At 38.7% G+C, this 26602-nt stretch overlaps 1 protein-coding gene across 3 annotated transcripts; it reads right to left on the bottom strand.

The window, feature by feature from the left end:
* Window positions 1-4398: 4398 nt before the first annotated feature.
* Window positions 4399-26540, bottom strand: HNRNPR (heterogeneous nuclear ribonucleoprotein R). 3 transcript variants are annotated; one of them, XM_014881280.2, is made up of 11 exons: window positions 26424-26540; window positions 20136-20301; window positions 17756-17874; window positions 17222-17329; window positions 16559-16672; window positions 12146-12322; window positions 10130-10265; window positions 8824-9029; window positions 7998-8147; window positions 5908-6029; window positions 4399-5714 (listed from the first exon to the last, which is right to left on the bottom strand). In XM_014881280.2, exons 1-11 carry the CDS (start codon window positions 26496-26498, stop codon window positions 5102-5104), a joined length of 1986 nt encoding a protein of 661 aa, XP_014736766.1. In that variant the 5' UTR covers window positions 26499-26540; the 3' UTR covers window positions 4399-5101. The 3 variants fall into 3 exon arrangements, with proteins under 3 accessions (XP_014736766.1, XP_014736765.1, XP_014736768.1); XM_014881279.2 differs by having other exon boundaries at window positions 20136-20304; window positions 26424-26531; XM_014881282.2 differs by lacking the exon at window positions 20136-20301 and having other exon boundaries at window positions 26424-26504.
* Between the last annotated feature and the right edge of the window lie 62 nt (window positions 26541-26602).

Below are 26602 nucleotides of genomic sequence, written 5' to 3'. Positions count from 1 at the left end.
CTCCTCTAGCCTAGTAAGCTTTTCCAACTTCTCTGCTCCTTTCCAAGTACTGCATGAACAAGCAGGAAAAGACAAGTCTGCTGGCTGAGGAAAGGTGCAAGATGAGCAGGTGCCATGAAGAATTCAACATGTCCAAGTATTTGATTTGCAAACCTGTTCTTCAGCTTTTGCTATTTGTTTGTCTAGAATCAACATATGCCCTCCACAAAAAGAGATGATTATTAAAATCCAGTGGGATTTTATAATGGGATCGACTACAACTGTCCTTTGGTACAAAAGCCATTTTCTCTCAATTAGTGCCTTCTAAGCATTATCATATTCAATATGTAAATGATTCAAACTCATGATATGCCAGTTTTGTTATTTTCAAGGCAAAATTTTATTATTTTCCAGAGATCTACTTGGACACATTTCTTAACAGCATTCTTAAACTTTGAAGAAGTGTGCTGCAAATTCTTTGCTTTTCCACAGTTGGGGAAAGAAATCCAACCCATACCTGGATTTAATTAGAGAGGAAAAATTTAAATGTTCAAAATGTTTTATGCTTCCAGCACCCTTAAAGAGCATCCACCTTTCTTCTGAAGTGCAGGCCATCTTTATTTTCAAATCAATTTCAAGAACCTATGCCATGCCTGTCTTGGACAAATTTAATCTCAACCTTTACCTTCCACACTTGCAATCTCTCCCATGGTAATGGCAGATTTTGAAAGCTATTCCATTGCTCAGGTCTGTGGAGCTCATATCCTCCCTCCTCCCACACCAACCCTCTCAGCTTACTGAAGGAAATGAGAAAGAAAGGTTTCTTACCGATAACTCCAAGGTTATTGTCCCCTGCGAACCCCACCTAGCAAGTCGACATCATGACATGTCAGGTCAGCCTCAACCACGCTTCCCTGATAGTCAGGTAAAAGGAAGGAGTTAAAATACAAAATTGACACTTGCAGATTTCTGGACATCAGAAAATATATTCTGAACTGTCTTTCAGAGCTTCTGGTAACCTCCAAGTTGTTAAAACATTTCTTCAGAGGGATTCTCCTGCTCTAAAATTTCAGAAGTTCCTGATCAATAACCAAGTATCGCAGATCCACCTTGACTATTTTATTTGAATGAGACCAAAAGCTTATGGTTTCCCTTTACTACAAGTGATTTTTTTTTTCTCTCTTACTCTAAACATTTTATCAACTAATACATGCTCAACAAAACTGCTCTGGGTTTCAAAAGGACAATTTAAGCCAACAAACTACAACAGCTTCATTCAAATTCTAAGTTAACAGAAGCTCTAACTTCTTTTTTTTTAGTTGTTGTTTTAGAAAAAAAAACCAGGAACACAACGTGGTACACTCTTTCTATAAGGCTCTGAGCTACTCACATAGTTCATGTGAATGACAGAATCCCACTGACAACCTCCACGTCCAAGCAATCCTTAATCACACACATACTCCACCTCAGGTCATGCATAATCAAAGATTGCTGATGACTGATTTCTAGGATAGGTCCTTGCTGTTCTATGGATGGGCCACCAGCATTTTTGGGTAACAATTAGGTCTTGCTGAAAACACATTCATTCAGTAGGGTCTATAGGTCTTGGTACCAAATGTTTTTGAGGTTTAAGACTTTTTGCTCAGCACTTCACATTTATATCTCTCCTAGCCTTATAATAAGAGTGCCCTCTGTATTTTATTTTCTGCGTAGTTCAAATTACAGAAATGGGCTTAATGTCCAAACATGGAAGGGACAAAAAGTGGTCAGGTTTTTATACAGAGTCACCAAATCATGCGGTGATCTTCTACTTCAAGTTTATTTTGGGAAGGTTTAAGCAATGCAGTTGTCATCTTTTAATAATCAGACTACAGAAGCCGAGTTTTAAAAATAAACAATTGCTAGAAAAAATTAACCTTTTAACACTTTGAAAAAATGCAAACTACGTTGAATGAAATAGTAAAATTATAAATTGAGTTTAGCAAACTGACTTGTTAATAAAGTGAAATTAAGTATATAATAACACAGTAGCTGTAAAAGTATTTTGCTCAAGTTTTGGAACTGCTAGGAATCTGGTAACTTGCTTCTTAAGTCAAAGACCTTATCAATACAGACATTTAAGCAACTGCTATAAATGAGTGATCAAATGATTACTAAAACTCCATTTCATGGCTCCTCCTCCAATGCCAGTAGGACACTCATAAAAGCTGAATATTGGTGTGCAAGTTGAAATCCATTTTCAACATATTATAGAGGATCTTTGCTAAGTTAGACTGAAGAAACAAAAGAAATGCACGAGAGTAAATTTAAATTTATTTTTTAACTAGATGTCAAAATTGTGCTGAGAAATTCTTCCCTTGAGTCAGGCATGGTAGTTTTTTTACACTGTACTACAGTATCTTTGCTTGATAATTTTTTTCCATCATTTCATTAAGTTCTTCAAGTTCAGCACACACCACTATTCAAGTAAGCTGGAGCACACCTTATCTAAGGATTAAATAAAAGTACTGCTGCAAATTTAAAAGGTGAATTTGAGTAGCCATAAACCATCTAAATCAAAGAACTCGATGTATCTTGTAAATATAAACTTCTGAGTTTAACTGTTATTTTCATTTATAAAACTGTTTAGCTCACTCTTCATATTTTATAAAACTACCAGTATAAATGGTGATTTGGGCAAAAGTAAATCCAAGACGCAGCCTTACAGTTCTCAAGGAAGATAATTTAAACATTTTTGTTTCTCAGCTGTTTTGTAACCACTATAACTGAGGTGTTTCACTTCCTCCCCACTCCCCCCACAGCATTTACTAGCACCTCACCTCTCCTAGGCTAACGTGCAATATGGGAACACTACCTTCTTCCAAGATGGAGAGGACTTGAAACATGATTCCAATTAAGCTCCTTGTACTAGACTCCCTTTACAATAAATACTAAAAAGCCAATACTTATTGGGACTACAGGGTTCTGCTCAGCACTACAGCAGCTGTAAAACTACCAGAAAGTCATATGGATAGGGCAACAAAACTTCTGTGTTAGAACAGAATTACAAGCCACATCCTTATCACAAGTGAAAGCCTGGATATATAGTCAGGCAATAGCCCTCTGAGTTCACTGCTCAGGTAAAAACAGAGAGGACATGGTTTGGCCCCATTAACTTTATGAAGTGGGGGGAAAAAAAACCCAAACCCCAACATACTAGATACTGATTTTTTTTTTAAAAGCACTTTTAAGCTACTTATGACCAATTCTATTAACTGGAAGAGCCTGCCATGGGCAAAGCCATTTCTGAGAAGCAGATAAACATCTTCGATTCAGGTCACAACTCAAACCCTGCAATCCCATTCCAGATCCACAGCAGAGTGGGCAGGCTCATCTTACTGGGTATATTCTGACATAACACACTTGAGACACCAGACAGGAATAGAAGACAAAGGGAGGAGTATGAAGTTTAACTTCCTCAATAGTCTGTGTTTGGAATGCTGTAAATCAAGTATGAGCAATGTATTGGATTTGGATACTTAGAGGTCCGGCAATAGTTTTCTTTAGAGAAAGTATAAATCCGTTTGTTTCTCTCTTTTCTTGAGAAGCAAATGTTCTTCATTGGGGTACAGAATGGCTTAGATGCAACACAAGAGTAATGTCATGATTTGCCAGTTAAAATTGACATCTGGGAATGTCCAAGACAAGGGTCAAAGCAACACATAATATAATGTAGCTAGCAATGCCCTCAAAAGATAAAGTCTTAAATTTTTAAACAGCCTTTATTATAAGGCAGGAGAATTCTAAGGCAAATTGTTCATCATGGCAGAACATCAAATTAAAATGTCAAGATAGAAATAAGCAGAATCTGGAGAGCATGTTTGTGTTATCTGTAGCAAGAAGTTAGTTTAGTGTGCCACAGCACCCAAGTTGTAATTCTCATTCCTGGTCAAGTATTATTTTAGATTAGACTAAGATGCTTAGAGATCAAAATAATTTCCCTGTGTGCTTGTATGCTCAATTATACAATAAGGCTGGATCCTACCAGAACAGCCTCCACAGGGACTCCACAGGACATCAAAGGTACAAAATTAACACCATTGTAGGATCTGTTTCCTGCTCCACATTACAAGACTAGATTTAATTTAGATCTCTGTGAATGCTTGGATACAATTCAACACTTTTAAATCGGAAAAAAAAAAGTTTCAAAATTAGATGCTGATAAATTATTGAACAGCAATTAGACAGTGAGTGCCTTTTGGGTTGTCTGTAATTTCTCCTAGTTTTCAGTCTGATGTCCACAGTGCTACATGTTGGAAAGCACAGGAAATTTTGCATGAATTTGATCACTCACATAGGCAGTTATACTTTGAAAACAATATTTTTCACAAGAATTACCAATGAAATAATGTTTTAGGACACAATTGAATTTGAAATAGGTAATGTTTTGAATAGATTTTTGAGTTTTATTGAAATCTTACATGAACAAGAAATTGGAAATACAATCACATCAAGGAACAAATTGCCACGGCTTTGACGTTTTAAGCCAAACAAATTTTGTAGGGCAGATTTTCAAAAAGGTGTGAAGTTATAACAATTTAAAAACACAGTTATCCTACTTCTAGGAATGCAAAACATACAATCATGTTATTTTCAATACAAGAAAACTTAATTTGTTGTAATTTCTTAAAACTACTAAGACAAAGCACTAGCTTTTACTTTTATGTACAGCATACTCCTATGTAGTCTATCCCAAATCAAAAAAAAAAATAAAAAAAAAAAAATAAAAAAAAAAATAGAAACTGTCCAAAACCAGAGGTTCTGCAAAATCATGATTGAACAGTGTGCCATTCCTGCTTTTAAACTGCTAAAATGAAGCCTAAAATGATAAAAGCGCTGAAACCCCATATGGAGTTCAGGAGTTCTGCAAGCCCAGTAATGTCCAAGTGCGTTTATGAAAAAAGAAAACTAAGAGACTCGAGTATATACACAATAGTGATTCTTCAGCCCAATACAAATGGCAGCCAATCGCTACTGAAGGATGAAACATTAAGCCAATTTTTTTTCTTTTTTTTTTTTTTTGGAAGATGTAGAGCTATAGCCAATTCTATGTTTCCAATATTCTCAATCCCTCCTCACTTGTCTACTTCCACTGTTGCCCATAAGTATCCTGATAAAATTCCTGGTTGTCATTATTGTAACCATAGTTACCGGCATAGTCACCACCTTGCTGGAGCGGCTGTTGAGCGATGGGTTGGGAGCCCCAGTTCTGCTGGTTGTTGGTCTGCCGGCGCTTGGAATCAGGCTGGTTGTACCCATCTGCCTTTCTCTTGCCTCCTACGTTGCCCCCACGGTTGCCCCTGGCTCCACGAGCACCGCGTCCTCTCTGCTGCTGCGCAGGGCCCCCTCTCCCCCCCCTGGCTCCTCTCGGCGGTCCCATGGGTGCCCCCCTCTGTGAGTAGCCAGCTCTACCTCTTGGTGGTGGTGCTCCCCGCCCCCTAGGTGGTGGAGGGGCACCTCTCCCACCCCTTCCTCCTCCTCCTCTTCCTCTTATAGCATAGCCATCATCATAGCCGTAATAGGGATCTTCATAGCCACCACGGTAGTCATGATAGTCATAGCCATAGTAATCATCGTAATAATCTTCATAGCCATAGTAATCTGGGGGATAGCCATATCCACCTCGTCCTCCACGGCCTCGGCCTCTCATAGGAGGTGGCATGCGAGGCGGAGGGTAGTAATAATAGTCTTCATACCTAGTAAGGAAAAGAAACACACGGTTATTTTCTCTCCAAAAGCAACCCAAAATACAGCATACAGCATTTGTCCTTGTTGATTAACAATATGCAACGTGGAGAAAAGTGAAGTCATTCGGGTTCCTCTAAACCAGCCCCCGTTTCACAGCACAGCTGCACTGTGCAGCATTACCCAGTGGAGGGTGACACTCACGCAGTGCTCCGGGAGGCCTGTCTGGCAGCCTGACGTTCTTTCCTTTTCTTATCCGGTGGCTTTGCTAATACTATTTCAATTTCTTCCCCTTCTATCTCTTTCCCATTCATTTCATTCATAGCCTGTACAAAAATTAAAAGAAAAACAACTAAAAATTTTTTTCCATTCAAAAGGGAACTAAAACTTACTACAAGAAACCAGACAGTTGGGCTGCTCTAGACTGAGCTGTGCCATGTGCTTTTTTGCTTTTGTGCTACATAAACAGAATGTTACACGTCGTTTTTCCAAGTCCTACTTTATTCACCAGTTACAGGGAAGCAGTATTTTTTTTTTTAAATATGCTCTTTATTTCACAAGAGAAAAAATAGGATTATTTATAAAGTCAGACGTAGCACCATGAGTTTTTAATGTTCCTGTATCTCCTAGAAACCTTTCAGAAATACTGACACACTGACATAAACACTGACTGCACTTATAAGCCTGGTAGAATACATGCATACAAGAGAAAGAATTGTTACATTTGGTGTTCCCAGGTAGCTGAATGCGAGTCAAGTGACTGAGAAAATCAAGTAGTTCTGAGGACACATACTTGAGGGAAAAAAACCTAAAAATATTACTGAAACTTGGTGATCTCCTCAAGCAAGCCCTGAATTCTCCAGAAAATTCATGTGCAATTTTATACTATCAAATGCACCCACAATGAGAACTTAATGCACAAAGTACAATTAGGACTAGACCCCAATTCCTCACCTGGACTTAGCTGCTTTGCATTGAACTTTTTTGGGTATTAATATTTGCATTAATGGAGACATTGTGTCTGTACACCTACATGCCTCAAAAGCATCAGAAATTATGGCAATTTATTTCCAAGAACATATGAAAATCAGTAGACATTAGAATGAATGAGCCAGTTCCATGCATTCCACATACAAATACCATAACAATCTCAATGAAAGCTAAAACAAAAAAATATCTCATCAAGCTCATAAGCCAATTTCATGGCCATGAAGCAGTCACATGAGCCAGATGTGGTGATTTCCACCTTGAGGTGAGTATCAGTGATGCATTTTATCTTTTTCCCAACAGCTCCAAGTTTCCAGTTGCTGAAATCTAACAGAGCATTTAGCAGGTAATTGTACTGGGAAGGGGTTTACACACATCCTACAGAACACCACAGCCACAGAACGTGTTGCTGACTTAGCCCTTGTTTCAACAATTTCTTCTCCTCCCTCTGACATGGTCTAAACCTATCCAAACTAACTTCAACCTCATTAAATATAAGTGAAATTCATCCTAAAACCGTACTCAGGAGCATTCTAATCTCACGTGTAGTAAAATGCTAAGCAATTAAATGGCTATAAAATCATTAATAAGATGGAGTGCAGAGCCTTTGAACTGTCCATGTAGCCACATACACCAAATACAATATATCTGCTTCAAGACTCCCAAATACAAGAACACTTCCTACTCTCCTTTTTTTCCCCATGAACCATGGATTTTAAAAAACAGATGGAGTAATTTCTACAGAATTTAATCCACTGAAGCACAGACAGCAGATATTAATGACCTTCTCAACAGCTGATGGACACAAAAGAGAAAACCCTTAGGCTTACAGAAGCCTTGAGCAGAGGCAGGTCATGCTTAAAGAGTTGTCAACACTCTTCTCCTCTCCTTCACAAAACATTTTTTAATTACTTCCCACTTTCTATTTGATACTTTTGTCACTCCAAAACTGCACACAGCCTTTATATAGGGGTCTGATACCTTCTGCCAGTGTTTCCTCAGAAAAATTGTCTAGGTTCATCTTTTTTTATTTCCTCTTCTCTAGACTCTCCTGCATTGTTCTACACCTCTTTTCCAGTCTACTTGTTAACTTGCTACAGTTTTGTCCTTTCAAGTTCCACATCCTCCTAGCTACTGAAATCATAGGAACAAAATTATTAGCATTAAAATTCTCACAATGGGAACCTTATTAAGTGGGCTCTATGGTTTGTTTTATCGAGGTATTTACTGTAAAGAAATTTCTTAAAACCATTTGTACAAAATAAAGTTCTCTCACCAACTTAGCTAGGAAAGAATAATCAACCTACCTTCACTGCTGCACCTCTGTCCTCAAAATGAACAAATGCATAATCCTTCAATTTCTTTACTCTTTCCAGCTTCCCAAATTCAGAAAAGGATTTCTCAAGAATTTCTTCTGTCACAGTAGTGGCCAAGTTTCTTACAAATAAAACTTTAACCTGGTGAAAAAATGAGAACAAAGATGTAATCTTTAAAAGTCAAATCTCAAAGGAAGCCAGCAGGTAGTAAGATATTACCCAAATACCTTAATGCAACAAAAAAGGAGTAACTCTACTAATTCTGTATCTGTTAAAAAAAAAAAAAAGTGCCTTATAGTTACCTGCATGAAGTTTCTACAACTTCTCTCCTTCCACGTTACCTTCCATAACCAGAAGAATATCCAATTTTGATTTTCTGCTTCTGGGATGCTACAAATCCCAGCAAAATTTTAATAATAGGCCTCAAGGACAGCAAAGAGTTACCCCAAAACACTGGGATAAAGTGCACATCATTTCACAGGCTGAACTTCACCTTCACCTCACTCTGGAAAACAGATTTACACAATACCTACCTGGTACTGATCACAGCTAAAGCACAAAATGCACAGCCTGACATGTCAATCCAACAGGATAACCCTGCACAGGACTAGTTCAGATGTTTCAATAATTAGTGACAGCACATTTCCAGTATCTTCCAACAGCAACTCATCTGCAGTGCTCACACCACACCATTTGCACAGCTTACTGTGAAAATGCCTCTAATTGCTTTTTGTGCCTCAAAACCAGCCTTGCTCAGCTGCAACAAATCTTTGTCAATATGGCATAAAGAAATTCCTCCAGTGAAGTCTTTACTGACCTTTGCCATAACTTCTGGATCAGGTTCCTCTACTGGATCAGCCCATTCCACTGTAACAACATTTCCCCAAACTTTTACTTTCCCACTCATCAGGCGTCGGCGAGCTTGAGCTGCTGATTTGTGATCCTCATATTCCAAGAAGCAGAATCCTCGATTCTTCTTTTTATCATCAGGTTGATGATACAAAATTACATCCACCAAACCCTCTGAAAAACAGATCTTTAGTACTGAGCTTCAAAAGGAAAGAATAAAATCTAGTCTACCCTAAAATGCCTTCCCTTTTATTTTGTAGTGAATTTGCATTTTACACGTGAAAGGTGGGAGCACAAGAAAAGCAAAACGAATAGCAGGTATCCATCCAATTTACCCAAAACCAAGTCACCTAGCAAGTGAAATTCTACAGAAGAAACTTACCTCATAATTAGGCTCTGCAAAACAAACTTAAGCAAGTCACACAATTTTAAGTTTTCTATACTTTTAAAATAATTTTTACATCTTTGAAAGGCAGCCAGAACTAACACATGACCTCTCCCCTGCCTCCTGTGGAACTCAGAAGGAATATCTTGCACATCTCTCCAAAAAAGAGGAGAGAGAACTAAATGAATATTCACCTTCTGTTTTCACCACTCCCCTGAATACTTATAAATAGCAATCCTAAAAAAGAAGCAGGAGGTTAAAGCTCTCCTACAGAAACAAGAGCAAGTGACTCAAACTCTTATCTAAGGCAGAAGTCCCCTTTCAGGGATGAGCTGACTTCTCTTCTTCCTACATGCTGCACATAGTGGAGAATGCTGAAAAACTGGGACAAAAATTAGTGTGTTATTAACTATTTCTCTAATAATATTCCCTCTAAACCAATTTAGTATTCCCCCCTCCCCTTCACTGCTCAGGAATACATTTGCTTTGGGCTCCCCAAAACACTTCTCCATGTTGACAGCAGAACCTCCTGTAGATCCAGTAACAAATACAGAGCCTTCAAGAGAAAGCTAAAACAGGTAACAGGATGAGGACCTTCATTTTTTTTCTGAATTCACGTGTGCTGGTTTGTCTGAGTTCATTTGAGCTGTTTCCATCTAATTGTAAAGTTACATCATCATTCCTTTAACAATCACTAAAACAAACAGAATTCCCTTTGCACTCCACCTTAACATATATAATTTTATATAATACATATATAAAATTTCTAACAAAATCAAACTCGGAATTCAACTTGAAAATAGTTTAAATGATACCTGAACACATCTGTCAAACAACTAAACCTACAAAACAGAGACTAAATGGTATTCTGGGACTCATTAAGTCTTACCTGTGACTTTACCAAACTCTTCCAATATGTTTTCCTTAGTTTTGTTCTTTGGAATTGACCCAACAAATAACCTGTTGTTTGCCACAGAGATGCATACTCCAAGGTGCTTTCCTGGACGGATTTCATAGTTGTCACACTGAAAAAACAAAGCCATTGGTTTGCTTTATCCACAATACTATGCAGAAAAAAATCACCAAATCATAAAATCAGGTATTTTCTTCATCATCTACTACTTTTATTCATAGCACACTGAATTGGCATAGCCTAGAACAGCTGTTTTTGTGTTGGCATTCACTTGGAAGAACAGTGCCAAGCTTAGGATTTCCATAAACTTCAGAAGTCCTGTTCAATGGAAAACTACAAAAAAATTGCAGTAACAGGAACAATGGGATCATATACAAATTGCATGGCATAAATTTATTCACCTACTGTTTATCTCAGACTTGAAAGATCTTTCTAGCAACTGGTTACTGCTTCCTCTGCTGTCAGTAGACTGCTGCTGCTGCTATCAATAAGCAAATACATGGCATTAAAGATAATGGGAGCTACTCCTCTTTCCTTGGATAACTTTGAACACTGAGGAAGTTTGCCAAGACAATCAACAGCCTATAAATCAGTCTGTGACCTGGCTTCTACTCCACCCCCAAGAGCAGGCATTTTGTTGACTTTGTACATGATAGGATCAAAAAATTTTACCATCAAGATTTAAAACTTCCATTTAAAAAAATCTAGTCCACTGCTTCATGCCTGTACCCACAGCTGGATTACTCTGGAAACAAAGACTCCCAATAGGCCTTTAAAGGTACAAGAATTCAGCCTTTAAAAAAAACCCATTCAAGATAGACATGGTCTTTGTTTTAGACAGGATTTTCAAACACAGCAAAGAGGATGGATGTTTCATCATCAGCCAGCTTCTGAAAATCTCCTGAAATTCTTTAAAAGCAGGTTTTTATAGCCATTCTAACTCTAGCTGAGACATAAGCCCTAAAAATGACAGCAATGGCTTCAGGAACTTTCTTCACGTTCTAGAAAAATGTTAAGGTACCACAGATCATCAAACAAGATCACTTCAAGGAAGACAAAAGCATTTCAGAATTTTGCTTCACATACTAAAGTGATTCCTAACAGTAAAACTTTTTGTTCTGGTGCCAGGAACTTATAACCTGAATCTGCTTTTCACATTGTATCTTAAGCAAAGCCATGTTGCTTACAATCAATCCCATTCCCACTGGTGCCCTGTGGACACAAGAAGGCCCATATGGTTTAACTGCTTTTAAGTTTCTCCAGGTTTCAGGTTTCCCTGCCCTCACCATCTTAAATAAAGTGTTCAGATTTTACCCCTTTTCTTCATCCCTCATTCAGGATGAGCTGAATTCCCTTGAGGTAATTGAGATTAGGTATTTCAACTGTTTTGGTTCGAAGTATACAACAAGTATTTCATAGCATATCCAAAGTCCTGGGACATACACTCCAATCTGCCTAATTCTACTTTTCCCTCTCAGGCAGAGGCAAGGCCCCAGTCAGAGTGCTGTCCCTCCCTTTAACCCCCTATTGCTCCATGCCCTTTCCCAAACTGCCTAGGTGCATGCATGGCAGCTTCCAAACAGTGAGGAGACTGCAAGACAGGAAAGAACAAAAGGCCACAGGAAACGACAAAAGGAATTAACTCAGAGATCTCCTCCATGGCAGCAGCAGCTAAACAAGGCATCTCCAACCAGCTCTTTACAGTAGAAAGGGTGATGAAACTTCAAACACATTGAAGCTTAAAAAAATGAACTTTCTAGCTGGAATCCAAGTAGGCTCCTATCAATCACTTGAGTACTCTGATCAGATGCAGTAAGGTACAGCAGATAACAGTTTTATAAATATCTGTACTTACTAATGAAATCAGGAGGCAGTTTTTAAGAAAGTAAAATTTTGAGTCTGTCAGTGGATGTTTCAAAGACTTCATTACTTAAGAAATTACCAACATGTTTGCTGTTTACTTTGTCTTGACCTGTCTGGAAGTTAACTCACCAGTTTGACTGCTTCTTGTGCTGCATCTTTACTACAAAAGGTAATGAAAGCATAACCTCTGTTTTGACCAGAAAGAGGATCCATCATGAGACGTAGATCCCAAATTGGACCAGCTTTCTCAAAGAGCGGTACCAATTCATCTTCATAAAGGTCTCGAGGAATTTTACCAACAAAAACCTAAAAAGGAACAGGACACTTGAAACAAAGCTTTTTCAGAAATATAAGCTTCTTTTTAAGACTTGAAATTTCCTGGGAAAGGAAGAACAATGCAGATAAATCAGCAGAGCAGAAACATTGCAGTGACCAGTGCAGCCTTCACAGCAGCTGCTGTTATTGTATGTCCCAAGTGCTCTAAATCCTCCTGCCATTTGTATGAGGTTTTGCACACAGAAAACGTGGGTTTGTTATTTATATTGAACAGGCTGTGAATCTCCCCTGCTGAAGAGATAAATGGTTCTTACCTGGCTTTAGTTTTGGCAGTTAAAAACTAAGACCTTACAGACTATCTAGTTGGGTATCATATGTTAAAGCAGGCCAAGCACTTCCTTGCTCATGCAGTATTATCAAATCACTCTGTAAATTAATCTTCCTTGGAAAGTTACAGAAATGGAAAAATAATTTAATAATTATTATTTCCTTTTCATTGCTTGATGCATGTTTTCCACTTTTAATATACACTGTAGTCTTGTCTCTCTGTATTTGTTTCGGCTTCCACCAACTGAATGTTTAATATTTACTTAAGCAAACCTGCAAATTCCTGTGGTTTTGTTCCTTACAATTAACTTGGGTTTTGTTCAGGAGTTAATATCTTAAGCTGAGGTCTCCCCAGAAAGATCCTCCAGTTGTTTAATCACTGCAGCTCTCCTCTGAATTCTCAAAACCTCTTCCTTGTTAATACAAACAAAACATTCCAAACACCCATTAAGATCAAAATACATTTATTTTAACTTCAAACACTTTTTGTAGAAAAAAAAGCCACGAATCAACATTTTCCTTCTCAGTAAGGCCTTGTCATAATTGTATCTCACACTGAAGGCAGAGCAGAATTTCAGAACTAAAGACACTCAGCATGCCCATGTAAGCACCAAAATAACAAACTCATGAGCAGAACGTGACTAACTTGAAAACCACAGACCACAGTAGAACTTCTAGAGATTTTGTGTTATAGATACTCCTGAAATTCAGTTTCCAGAACATTTCTTAGAAGTTTAGCCTCTCTCAGTTCAGTGTGATTGTTGACTGAACATTACTTATTGGGAAGAAAAGGAAATGATTAATCACACTAAGTGAAAGTTTAATGGCAGAGTGAAAACGTTTTCCCCACCATCTCCCTAGAAAGCTTAAGATATTCCTCTAAATAGGTACTTACAGTGTCATTACTTCTAGAACACTTAATTCTAACTCATTTGGGCCTTTTAAAGACAGAACTTCAATTAGCATAGAGCACAAAGACCTAAGCAGAGCCTGAGAAGTTACATGCATCAGTTATCTTTCAGTTCAAGAACTCATTTTAATTATTTAACACCATCACAAAATTAATTTTCCTTCATGGAATATGAACATTCCCTTTAGAAATCATCCTGTGATACTTCTTGACATCTTCTTGACAATAAACACAAGAGCTTCAGCATCTCAAAGAATGGAAAATTTCTTTATAAATTGAAAGATATTTCTCAAATCTAGTCTGGTGGTTTATAGAAAAATCTCTGAAAGAACTCCTGTATTGGACACACAGCAGTGTGACAGAGTATACACAGTGTTGAGCATGCATTACAGAACAACCTGCTAGGGACTAAAACCTTGAGGAACAGCTAAGTGAAGAAATACACAGGTTTTTTTTCATAACCAAACCTAAGTTTGCTCACAGCTTGCTAGGAAGATGCACAGATTCAATTATAACCTTAAATTTCCAAATAATTGCTTACAGACTAGACTTAGCCCTTTGGAAAGAAAAAAAACATTTAAAGTCTTTGAAACTCTTCCAACAATCTTTTAACTTTAAAAAGAACAGCAGGTGTAACAAGGGGTAAGAAAAGGAGAGAAACAAAGATGTCAGAAATTTTAAGCAGAACAAAGGAGCACTGCACGAGCCCCCCAGGATAAGCAGTTATCAGTGTGTGCAGATGCAAAGGACAAAGTGAATGTAAAAGAGAAGGAAACACCCAAATAACTGCTTTAATTCTCATCAACAGACACCCCAAATACCAAGTATCAACATCATGTGGATTCACTATAAGCAAAATGCCTTACAATGGAGCAGCAAGTCCTTCAGTAAAAGGAATACTCAATATTATAAGACAAATCCTATTACCATTCTTTTCTTCTTTAAAACCTTCTTTCTACACAGCTGTAACTTTGTCTTTATTACAGAATCACATTCCAAAAAAGTCCAACTGCTCTTAAAGCTCACCCACTTTAAAAAAATACACTCAACTGCTTCACCCACCCAGTCCTTTCAGCCAAGTGCTCACTGTGCCAGTCTGTTAATGTTCAGCATGCTGAGCAGCCAGAATTCAGTTTATTAATACTTTAGCTTTATTGCAGAATGCAGCTTTAGCTCTCAAGATGTTCATCTGTATCTTGAGAGCCAAAGCTACAATTAACATACAATGAACTCCACCTTATGTTTTAAAAATTAGTTGGTGTACAGATATTTACAGCAGAAAGACCTGATGCACCTTAGAGGGAAAGAAATTTAGTACACATCTTCAAATCACTAACAGTACTTGGGAATCCTCAAGAACCAAATGTTTCCTATTATTGTCACATGAGTGACAGATCTGCATCTGTCTGAGCTGACACAAGCCACAAGAGCTTCACTATTATTTAAATAAGTTTCAGACAAAAAAATGCATTGTTACTGTCAAAATGTCCAAAGGAATACTTTTAATTTTTTTTTATCCCTAACATTGGAAAAGAAGCATATACATTACTACATGTCAAAAAAAACCCCAAGAAGTGATTCTCAAAACTTAATAAAAAAGGAAAAAAAATACCACCACTAAAACCAAAACCCCTCCCACCAGGAAGTGCCCACAATGATCTCATAATTTATGTGCAAACATGCTCTGCCTACCACCAAATCCTAGGATCCTGTTTAAATTGATCACTGTGCATTAGAGCTCAACAGCAACCAGATTCAGCAACATGTTCAGTGTCTCAGGCTGTTACACCAACCAGCATGTCTAAGTCAGTAACCAGCCCTTAAATCCCACAAAATGCCAGCAATGCAGTCATTTAATAGAGGTATCATTTCTGGCTGAGGTTTTCTACAGCTTCTAATGCTGATTCAAGGGAGTTTCCACAAGTTACTTGTTCTAGCTTCAGGAAACCTAAAAATAGAAAAGCATATTCTTCATAGTATGAAAGTGCAGCTAAATTTATGGCTTTCCTGTGAACCCCTAAAAGGCCACACCACCACTGGACAATACACTTAAGAGCAGTAGTCAAGGACTTTCAGTCATGAGAGCAGTTCACTGTAGGAAGGGACATACAGTGATCAGCCAGTCCAGTGGCCTGTCCAGGGCTGACTGAAAGGTAAATCATGTTATTAAAGGCACTGTCCAAATGCTGCTAAACCCTGACAAACCTGAGGCACCCAGCAGCTCTCCAGGAAGCCTCTTCAATGTCTGACCACCCTCTTGGTAGAGATGTTTCTTTATGTCAGTGAGACACAGTGCAATTTTAATAACTTTATACATCACATGATCACCCTGGAAACACCATTAAGTTGGTAAACAACCTCTAAGTCATCTTTCTAAGTGCAAAAATGGGGAAAAAAAACCCAAACAACAACAAAAAACCAAACAAAACCCTGAAGCTACAAAGCCTCTTTTCAGGGTAGTAGTTGTGCTAGTTTCATTATATTGGTCCACACAATCATAAAGGATTTTTTCATATAGATTGAAACAAAAGCAAATAAACAAATCCTTAATTATTACTAATCTCAGCTGTCCACTTCAAAACTTTTATGTGAGTACTTCATAGAACATCCAAGTCTTTTTCATTTTTAGCACATTACATGAAACCAAGCTAGTGTTGCTTAAATTCTATTTCTTGTAAGCAGCATCAAATATCTTGCAGTCACATGTTCACCTACTCATGCATCCACGGTCACTTTTCAAGCAATGGACTATGAACTTTAGGGTGAAACATGAAGTCTGATGATTTAATTTTAAGAAATTTTGCACAGCCTTTTTTTGTATATTCCACTTGTTTTTTCTTCACTTTAACCTATCTTCCTGTCTTTTGCAGAATACTGAGGAGTAAGAAAGACTGATTAAGACACACATAGAAGATTATTGTCCTCTACAATACATTAAACTTATAATACAGTTTATTTTCAAGTATTTCCTATTTATGAGTTTGCATAAGCATGCAAAGCAATGATCAGATTAGCCTGTATATACCAACCTCTGTTCCAATGCCAGGCTGAACACCAGAATATACAGTATCTGGAGGAGGACCCCCATATTTCCTCTGTCCTGTAGTTACATCCAAAGTGTAACCAGTCCGCTCTAGCAAAGCCTGGAAAAAAAAAAAAAAATCAGACTACTTACAGGAGAGAGGGCAGTAGGTTAAAATATACAGAAAAAAAAAAAGATAAGCAATTCTAAGATAAGCAAGTCTTTATCTGCTCCTTGCCACCCTTGATAAGATATGTATGAAGAGATAGAACCTACAAAAAACCCTGCTGTTTTGTGGGTTTGAAAAGCTATCATAAACAGCAACATTTGTTTTATATTACAAGGCCACTGGAAAGAACTTGTTTGTCCTTTCCTTTATTTTCCATTTTATATGTAGCACCCCAAGAAGTGCAGAACACTGGACAACTGAGACAATTCTTAAACAGGTATTAATGTTTTTATAGAGCTTAAATTCTGGCAATTATGTGATCAGAAAGAGCTGCATTTCCAACAACCCTTCTCTCTAGAACCTCTATCATGCATATACTTCCTTAAAGCCAAGTGTGAATATACTTATCCAGGTGGTATGGATGTGTTTTAAGTTCCCATTCAGTCTAAGTACAAGTAATACATCAGCTAGTACAGAATAACCAGCATCTCTAAGTATTACCTTAATCTTTGCTTCATCTGGTCCCTTCGTTGATTCCTGTACTTTGCTGCCTTGTTTCTCTCTTTGCCTGTAGGTCTTCATAACTCCACATAAAAATGCACTTTTGTTCTGTAGATACAATTTACAAAACAATTCAATTGTGTGTATGACAAGCCCTGGGAATCCACTGAATCTTACACTCCATACCATGAAGTCACTACTTCAAGTCAATGCAATAAATCAAATGTCAAAAGAATCCTTCAGGAAAATACAATAATTAATTGAACAAACTTGTCAGATTGAAAAAGTCATCAGATTCCAAACAGCATTTTAACCTATTTTCTCAATTGCACACATATTTTTATTTTTGCTTTTTTTGCTTTTGCTTTGTGCTCAAATACCTACACATTTAAGACAATTTTTAACAGACTTGTTATTTGGGTTTGAAATATAACACAGCAACATCAGTGAATTTCTAAGTTACAACTCTCCTGTCAGTAGTGCCACAATACTAATTATACTCATGTGCTCACACTCCTGGGGCTCTCACCTTACCTGTACATGCGACAGGTCACTTTCTTTAAATTGCTGTAATACAGAGAGGGCTCCTTCTTCATTAAATTCCCTAAGAGCATCAATTGCTCTTTCATCAAGATCGACATAAGCTACCAACCCTAAAAGTTAAAGATAAAGAAGTTACAGATCTCTATTGAATTTCATACAAACTAAGAACTATGCAGTTTGCTTTTAAAGCCAAAAAGTTACATTCCATAGCAACAGAATTATACATTTAATTATATATTCCTACACAAGCATATGAAAGAATATGAGTACAATGAAAAAGTTAAATTAAAATGTATATCCCTAAACACTAACTGATGTGCAAGATTATATCCCATGTGTAACAGTTTTCTAGCATTCAGGAATGCAATCTGCACAAAAAGCAGTATTACACACCATGGTCTGAAACAATGAACTCTGGCTCACTTTTAATAATTTGAATTTTGTTTTTTTATCTCTCGTTTTAAGTTCCACACTTCCTTCTCTTGCATTGAGCTGTTCTAGAGTAAACTGACAGGTGAACATTACAAGTTTCCTATTGTATGGGAAAAGGAACTGATGATCAAATACCTAGCAAGCTCTACTCCACAAAATATAAGAATGCAAAAATGATTTGTTCACTCTTTCCTCCAGCTTCAATAAAGCAGGAGTTAGTGGACTTCATGTGTATCTTAAACAGTGTTTGGGGTTTCTTAAATTCATTTTGTTGCTCTATGCAGTTCCAAGAGCCAGAATTCAAAAAGGTATTACTTTGAGCCCTGCTATGTACCCAAAAAAGCTAATGTTAATTTTACAGGTACAGACTCCCCCAAGAAACACTGGACCAGTTCTGAAGCATTTTCTTTTTAAGGATCTTTTCAAGGTTGGTTTTTTTTTTCCCTTTGTAATGTACTTGCATCAGTTGTGGAGTCAAGACATATACACTGAGATTTACACTTTTAAAATAATACATTCAAGTTTAGGACAAATACCAAAAACTCCACACACTTTGCAACAGCTTGATCTCCAAAATACAGAGATTATTTCACTGCTACTTGATTTGGAAAATGCACAGTAGTGCCAAGCCCAAGGACTACATTTCAGAAGTGATCCTGCATATTGGAAGGCACCTGTATCTTTCATAGAAGACTTCAGCAGATAAAAAATCGCTGAATTCAACCCCAAATTTGGCTCAAGTGTCAAAAGTAGTTTGCTTCACTGACAAACCCCTCCACAATGCAAACATCTTCAGTGGCATTAATGAAGTGTAAATAAATGTCTTCAGGTTACTCCTGCAGTGGAATTATACTTGGTAGTCAGGTTCTGGGCTGAAAAGATTTTAAACTCCTTAAGAACTCCTCACAACACAACCTAACTGCAACACATGTCAGAACCCCACGAGTTGCTCTGTTTACTTCCACCTTCTCTCAGACCATCAAGTGCACGTCATCATGACCCACAGTTGGAAAGTGCATCTCCATAGCCAATAAAAGCTGGGAAAGGCTTGAAGAAAGCTCACTGTGAATGACTTCCAAAAGACATCACCCACAGGAGCCAGTTTCACACTGAGGATTGATAAGGTCTTGGTTTTGAACTGCCTTCACCTGATCAGTGTAATTTTAACTCTTTTCAACAAAAACTGTCATCTTGCCACCCAGGCATTCAAGATAAGCACATTGAGCAGTGATACTGCTTCTTGTAAATCTGTTCACAGGACACACTCTAAAAAGGAAAAGAAAGCCTCTGTCTGTAAGATAAAACAGGGTGGTTTTAAAACAAAATAGGAAAACCTCTGTATATAAAGAAACCTCTTTACAAGTTGCAGAGACCACTTGCTACCAGCAAGGTATTACTCGAGTTGCTAGATAGCTTAGTCCTCAACTTTGTTAGTGTCAGGCTGAACATTTCAGTGTAATAACAACATGGATTAAACTGTCCACTCAGAACTAGAGAGAACAAAAAATCCCAGGCAGACTCAATTCAAATGTAGTCCCAGGCAAGACAAGCTAGTTGCTTCCCTCACTAAGTCACCTATCCAGCCTTTGAGTGTTTTAGAATCACTGTGACTGTAGAAACGTAAAAGCAAAATGATGATTCGGACTGAAGAAAAAAAAAATGTACAGTTTAGTATGTGGAAACATACATCTTCATTTGAGGTCTAAGAAACTAGTGCTCTGTGCCCTAAAACAACTAAGATATCACATACAACTCCAAGGATGTGTCAAGTAATTAGTCAATGTCAAACCAAATTTGCCTTTAGGGAAATCAAAGTAGCAAAACATTCAGAGCTACACAGATCAAAAACAATGATTTTTTAAATCTTAATCTATAAAAATTTGAAAATGGTATGCCCTCACTTTCATAACCAATCAGAAACAAGAAATGCATATTATACCTGTCTGAAATATTTCATCAAGTCTCTCTGCCACCTTCTGTGGGAGGCCTGCCTCTATCAGTGTCTTGTAGTGTTCTGTGTGAGTTACACTGGAAGTATCCATTGGTTCTTCCTCTTCTTTTAACTGTACCGCATTACCATTCACCTGATTAGCCATTTTATTATGCTGCTGGAAAAAATTCAGGAGCTATATTACAATAAGCCAGAAATAACTAGTTTGTAGGACAATGCATGATTTATCTAAACTAATTTGTATACATGCTGCAAAATCACCTGTATCAAGTTTTATTTAATACTGTTTGGATGCAGCTGATCTAAGTTTCAAAAGAAAGTACAACCCTTAATACTGTGGAAAATGTACATGGAAGAATTTACATAACTTTAAAAAAAAATGTACTTCATGTACATAACAATGTCTAAACTCCATCTACTGATTGTCATTAACTGGTTACCATAGCAGCTAGAATGTATGGGGACATGGCAGTAACATCCTTCAGCAAAGACTCAGAAGATCTAGTGCTATTTCCGTTTCCCATTCCGCTACTTTGAAAACAAGCGTTTAAAAATGTAGTGAACACATAACCCTGCAGAGTAGCTTAAGGTATAAAAATGTTAATACTTGTTTCTTGTTAATACTTATTTCCACTTGCTTGGCTTGTTGCCATGTCTTCCTTCAAACCCAACATGCTGCACAACACTAGCCACACGTTTTCTCACGGCGCTGTCAGAACTCAAGGACAGAAAGAGAAAAATTGCACTTTGATGGACATTGTCATTTTGAAGCTGCAATGCAACAGTTTCCATGCTTTCAGTTTCCCTCAAATAGGAGCTGTACAAATCACAGCTACTATTTCAATAATAGATACCTTATTGGTTTAAAAGGAAGGCATGACTGCAGCATCTTCAGTTCTTTACGTTAATAGAAGTACTTGCTTTCAGAATTAACAATCTGATTCCAAATAGGTGCACCGAAAAATGCACAGCTATCTTCTCAGACAATTCCAGTGGGCTTTGCCCAATTCATTAAAGACTGTTTCAATTTCCCAATTAGCCAGCCAGCTGATATTCAGTGCTTTCAAATAAAAAGGCTGCCAAGAGACAGTTCAACTACCCGGCAGAGAACATAAGGATGATCAGCTGTTAGGTTCAGAAAGGAAACAAGCCTCAGGCTTTAATTGATAGGGCAGAAGTTGATGAGCAGCAGCGAAATGATAACCAGGTAGACAATGCAGCATGGTTGGAGCAATGCAATTAAGTACTGGAATACAGGTATGAAGATGATTCAAGAACAGGTTTTTTAAAACATGCTGAGGCCTCAAGCTATTTGCTACGCTGCAAAACAGGTCTCCAAGCATAAGCACACCTCTAACAGTCCCTTGAACACCCAACCTTTCCAGACTACACCTCATGAACTGGTTGGAAGATATCCTATGAAGATTTGCAAGCTAGAGCAAGGGAAGAAAAAAAACCAAATCATTTTTCTTCAGACAGTAATGATTTTACTAAAGCTGTCTTATCCTGAAGGGCAATTTTAGAGACATGTAAAGCAGCCTCACACTGTTTTCTGTCAGATGCCACTTCTTTAAGCCATTAGTGTGGAAAAGCAAGGAAGTCTTCCATAGCTACATGGCATATATATATACACATATTCTGTAACTTGACAAAGAGAAATTACTTTCTAACCAATTCAGTTTACTTAAAAGCAACTATAGCCTAATTACAGAAGAAAAAAAAAATGCTACCTGAAGCTGCAATAATGCTTACCTATCCTTACAGGTATTAACTATCAAAACTCTAATGAACATCAATTTTCTGTAGGTTGTGAACATCACGAAGGCAAAACTCAGCTACATGTCTGCTTGCTAGAAAGCCTCAGCGAGATCTCCAATTTGAAACAGTGCAGGGCAGAGGGGGTTTAATTACTCCAAAAATGCTTTGGGTACAGTATCATTCTCAACCCGTCTTCTCAAAAGTTCACAAGCTGAGACACACAAAAAAGACACAAAGAGGAGGGCATTTTTGTGTTTGCCTTTCTACTGCCTTATAAAATAATTTAATTACACGTATACTGTCTTCTCTGTACACAGGAAAAAAAAATCACAATGAACTGAGAGGCTACAGTAACACATAAATACAGAAAATTTCCTTGAAGCAATTACTAGAACCTTCTGAACTAGGAGGGCTTACGGTGACACTCAAGGACAGTTTTCTGTTAACCCAGACTAGGTTCCAAGTGTCACATACCCGAAAGTTTAACACTTTTTTCAGTGTTGCCTATAAGTGAACAAAAGTTTGACAAGTTATGCTGTGCCCAGGTAGAAACACCTCTTCTGGAGAACAGTGACTCAAACTTCTGACAGGCAAGATTCACAGCAAGACCAGATATCAGCCTTCACCACGAGCACACACCAGCGTGGGGAGCAATATCTAACCCTAAGAATCGGATTCCTACACAGCATCACAGCTCAAAGGCTTTTTAAAGTAGGCTTTTAGGCAATTTAAATTAATACTCAGCTATGTAATTCACTGGCTGTATTGTTTATTTTTGCTTAAGAATTAGTATTTTCATAAAGAACTAAAGTCAAGTGCAGTGCATGTTCTGTTTGGGTGTTCAAATTTTAGCTATTTCCTGTCACACAAACTTAATTTAAAATGTTTTCCTAAAGAAATATACGGTAGAAAATTCTGAAGTGACACAGCTGCCAAAATATTCAGGCACTAAGAGCATCCAGAAGACATTTCTTCTCACAGATATAGCAATAGATCCCCTAATGGATTGGCAAGCTTGGCCTGAAATCTGAAATTGAATTGACTTTTCTTCCACAACAATCACCAATAAGCAAAATTGCTTATTGTAACACTGATTCTTCCCTCTGAGTTCAGCAGAGATATGTGGGTTAAAGTCATAGCTGAAAAAGACTGTTTAGCTCTCCCTCTAGGTAACAGTCAGTTGTAGCTAGAAAAATATTTTTAACTGAATTTTATTTAGTAAGTAAAGCACACAATGATTAACATTTTTATTCTGCTCTAAAAAATATTAAAAGCATTAAGTTAAAGAGGAGGGTGATCTCTGTATGCAGTGTGTCCATGTGACTCAGCCTATGACAGACCAGGCCATGCAGAAGAGCACCTGCACACACTCAGTTTTTCAATTGCATTAAATAAGATATTAAAATATCTAGAAAAGAGGGAGACTGGTTGAATCAGACTTCAAGGCTGGATTATAAGTAAAGCATTATGTATATAACTACATGTGGGCTATGTATTTGTTTGTAAAACATGCAGAAATGGATGAATTTAGAACAGAGTACACAAAACCATGCTTACCAAATGAGCAGAAGTAATAAATAGAAATTGGGGACAATTTTACATAGGCAAGGAGAATTCTCACTGGTGCCCAAGATGTTACCTACCCTCACCACTTCCTAACTGCATACTGGGAAGGGTCTTGTTTCAAGTTTCACACTGTTGTTGCAAACAATATTTTTCTGAAGACTGTAAATACTTCATGATAAAAAGCATTTTTTCAGCTGTTCACTTTGTTTATCTTTCATCCAAAATTCCTGCATCTTGAGTGCAATTTACAAAGTTACCAGCCTCTTTTTAAAGCCTTCATATGACAAGTAGGAAGTTAAAACTACAGGTGCTAACAGTGTTCATAACTCAAATGGCTCAATTTGTTATTTTTCTGGAAAAGAGAAAAATGAACAGGTGTGGTCCTGACAGTGTATGGCATTTTGAAGAGAGACCTGATCACAGCCTTAATCTGACAATCTCTAGTTAAACAGCCATGATGTTACTATTCCCTTTATCTTATACCATGCCTCTAACAGAGGTTGCCACCTACAGACTATCTAAGTATAACTCCATCCAATTAATTATGAATTCAGTGTAGTTAACTCAAAACATGCTTAGGGACAGCTTAATTGAGAAGGAACAGAAAAATTCTGGCAAAAGGACAATACCTAAAACAACAATAATGAATTTCACAGTAATTATACAACAATACTGGTTTTGCTGCTGAAAATTTAGTTTCATGCAGGAATGGGACTTATTTAGCTCAGGTGCACAGGAAGCCAACTAATGCATACATAAAAACTCTGCACCAAAGTAATTCCACTTGCTTATGCTGCTACTCCTTCTAACCAATATATTATCTGTGCCAAGCAGTTAAGTTAAACCATGTTAAAAATAACACTGAAGGAAGTTTGGGAGATATTTGTTTGGTTTTGTTGTTTTAATTGACCACAGGAAAACAAGGGCAGTCCCTATACTTATGTCTCACACTTCAAGAAGGTTCTTGTCAAGCAAGGAAGAGAAACGTACAGGTGGGGGGGAAATAAGAATTCACATTTAAAGACTGAACTGGGGTTTTATTAAAACCTCATTTGTTCAGAAACATTTCTGTACATCAAGGCATTATAGCTATTTCTTTTGTCCCTTAGCTTATTCAAACACAGAAAGCACATTTTAATAGCTTAATTATGATATTCTAAGTGTTTCTTAGCAGGAATTGCAAGAAACCTTATTTTGAAGCCATCACAGCCTGAAGACCTTTGCACAGTAGCCAGCATTTCTCACTACCTGTAAGCCAAAATGCAGCTGGCACCCTCAACTCTCCAGCTCAGCCCTGCTCACTCCACAGCCCCTTAGGAAAATCTGACAACCTCCAGTATGATGCTAAGCAAGAGACCAGCACAGCCCACAGAGGAAAAAAAAAAACAACTGCTTCAGTACCCACACAACTATGATTGGGAGATGACTTTAGCACAGCAGGTTAGCAACATGCCCATCACTGCCATTAAAAAACACTGATTGCACCAACAGCTCCTGTGTTTTGCTAACCTAAACCATAAAGTCTGCCCATGCTCATTTCTCGCTGGAGTTGGCTATTCATAGCTCAGCTGGTTGTCTGGGTTGTACTAAACAACACTCCTGGTACTCCAGTTACAAGTAACACTTCAACAAAAATGAGATTTGTTCTGAAGAATTTATCCTCAAAGAATTGTGCGGATGTCTGTCTAACAAGGCAGGGAGTACGGGGATTTTTGACTAAACTAGGAAACTTGAGTGTTACCAGGAGACTCGAGAATTATTTCAACAATGTTCACCTAGACAGAAAATCTGAGAGGTAAGGACATGTAAAGCTCGTGGGAAATACAATTCCAAGGATGCAAAATTATCAAGCAGCCACTGCTCGTTTGCAAACTCTACATTTTGCATAGGATGCAAAAACCTTACACTGGGAGATGCAAAATTCGTTAAGATTACTTTTACAAGTAAAAAACAAAAGCAAAAAACTGTGTTAAAGTGTAGTCTCAAAGGAAAAAAAGAACACAAAACACCAACCAATCAAAAAACCAAAGCACCAGCTCCATGAGCATTAATGTCCTTTGCAGCACGAAGTGCCAGTGGGATCCTTTAGAGCCATAAACATGGGAAAGGGAACCCAACACACTGTTTCAAAAAGAGTAGTCCAGCACAGCTTACGTACTTATGTAGCATGTTCAAAGACTGACAGGTAACAAGGCTGCTCAGACCGAGTAAATAAAGTCCTATTTTTAAAGTATTTGCAACAACGATGCATTTAAACAAAACTTTTCAAGATTTAGTAAAGGCTTTTGACAAAAGTTAATTCAAGAAAAACAACGTCTTAACAACAAAACTTTGGATAGTTTCTCCTTTAAGTGCTTGACAAGCGCTATTCCCTCGATGGAAGTAGGAAGCGCAGCCCGAGCGCTGCGGGGGGTGCAGCTGTCCCTCCCGGCTCGGCCACATTAGCGCTACCTAAGACCTAAGGGCGCGCTGCGGCGGCGACGCATCTGCTGTGAGAGCGTTCTTCTGTGCCTGCGGGCAGAGCGGACCGGGCACAGCCGCAACCGCCGCGGTTGGTGCGGCTTTAAGAGCCCGGACGGACCGAGCAGGGACCCGACCCGACCCAAAGCCCCGGGAAAGGCGCGTCCCGGCTGTCCGTCACATGCAACCCTGATCCGCAAGGCTGGGCGGAGCGGGCCGCCCCCCCCCCCCCCCCAACACCAACCCGCCGGGCCCGCCCTCGGCCCCTCCCCGGCGCCGCTCCCGCGCCCGCGCCCGCCCGCCTTGCCCGCGGAGCAGCCCCGCGATGGCCCCCGCCCCCCTCCGATCCGCCGCGCCAGCGCCCCGGGCCCGTCCCCGCCCGCGCCGGGCCTGCCCGCAGCCCGCGCTGCCCGTCCCCTCGCGGGGCCCACGCAGGACGGCTCGGCGCGGCCGCGGAGCGCCCCTGCCCCGCGGGGCGGCGCCGGCACTCACCGGAGCGTGGCCGGCGCGGCGCAGCTCGGGCCCAAGCAGCGACGGCAAATGGCGCGCGCTCCTCCTTCTCCTCATGGACGGCGGCGCGACCCCGGCAGCACGCGGGGTTTCCCGGAACTGTTTCCAGGGACCGCTGCTTCGCCCACTCAGGAGCCCGCGCTACGGACGGGCAGCCGGCG

Source organism: Sturnus vulgaris, chromosome 24 (genome assembly GCF_052056855.1).
Source record: "Sturnus vulgaris isolate bStuVul1 chromosome 24, bStuVul1.hap1, whole genome shotgun sequence".
Classification (NCBI taxonomy): Eukaryota; Metazoa; Chordata; class Aves; order Passeriformes; family Sturnidae; genus Sturnus; species Sturnus vulgaris.
This window is presented reverse-complemented; position numbering and strand designations above follow the sequence as displayed.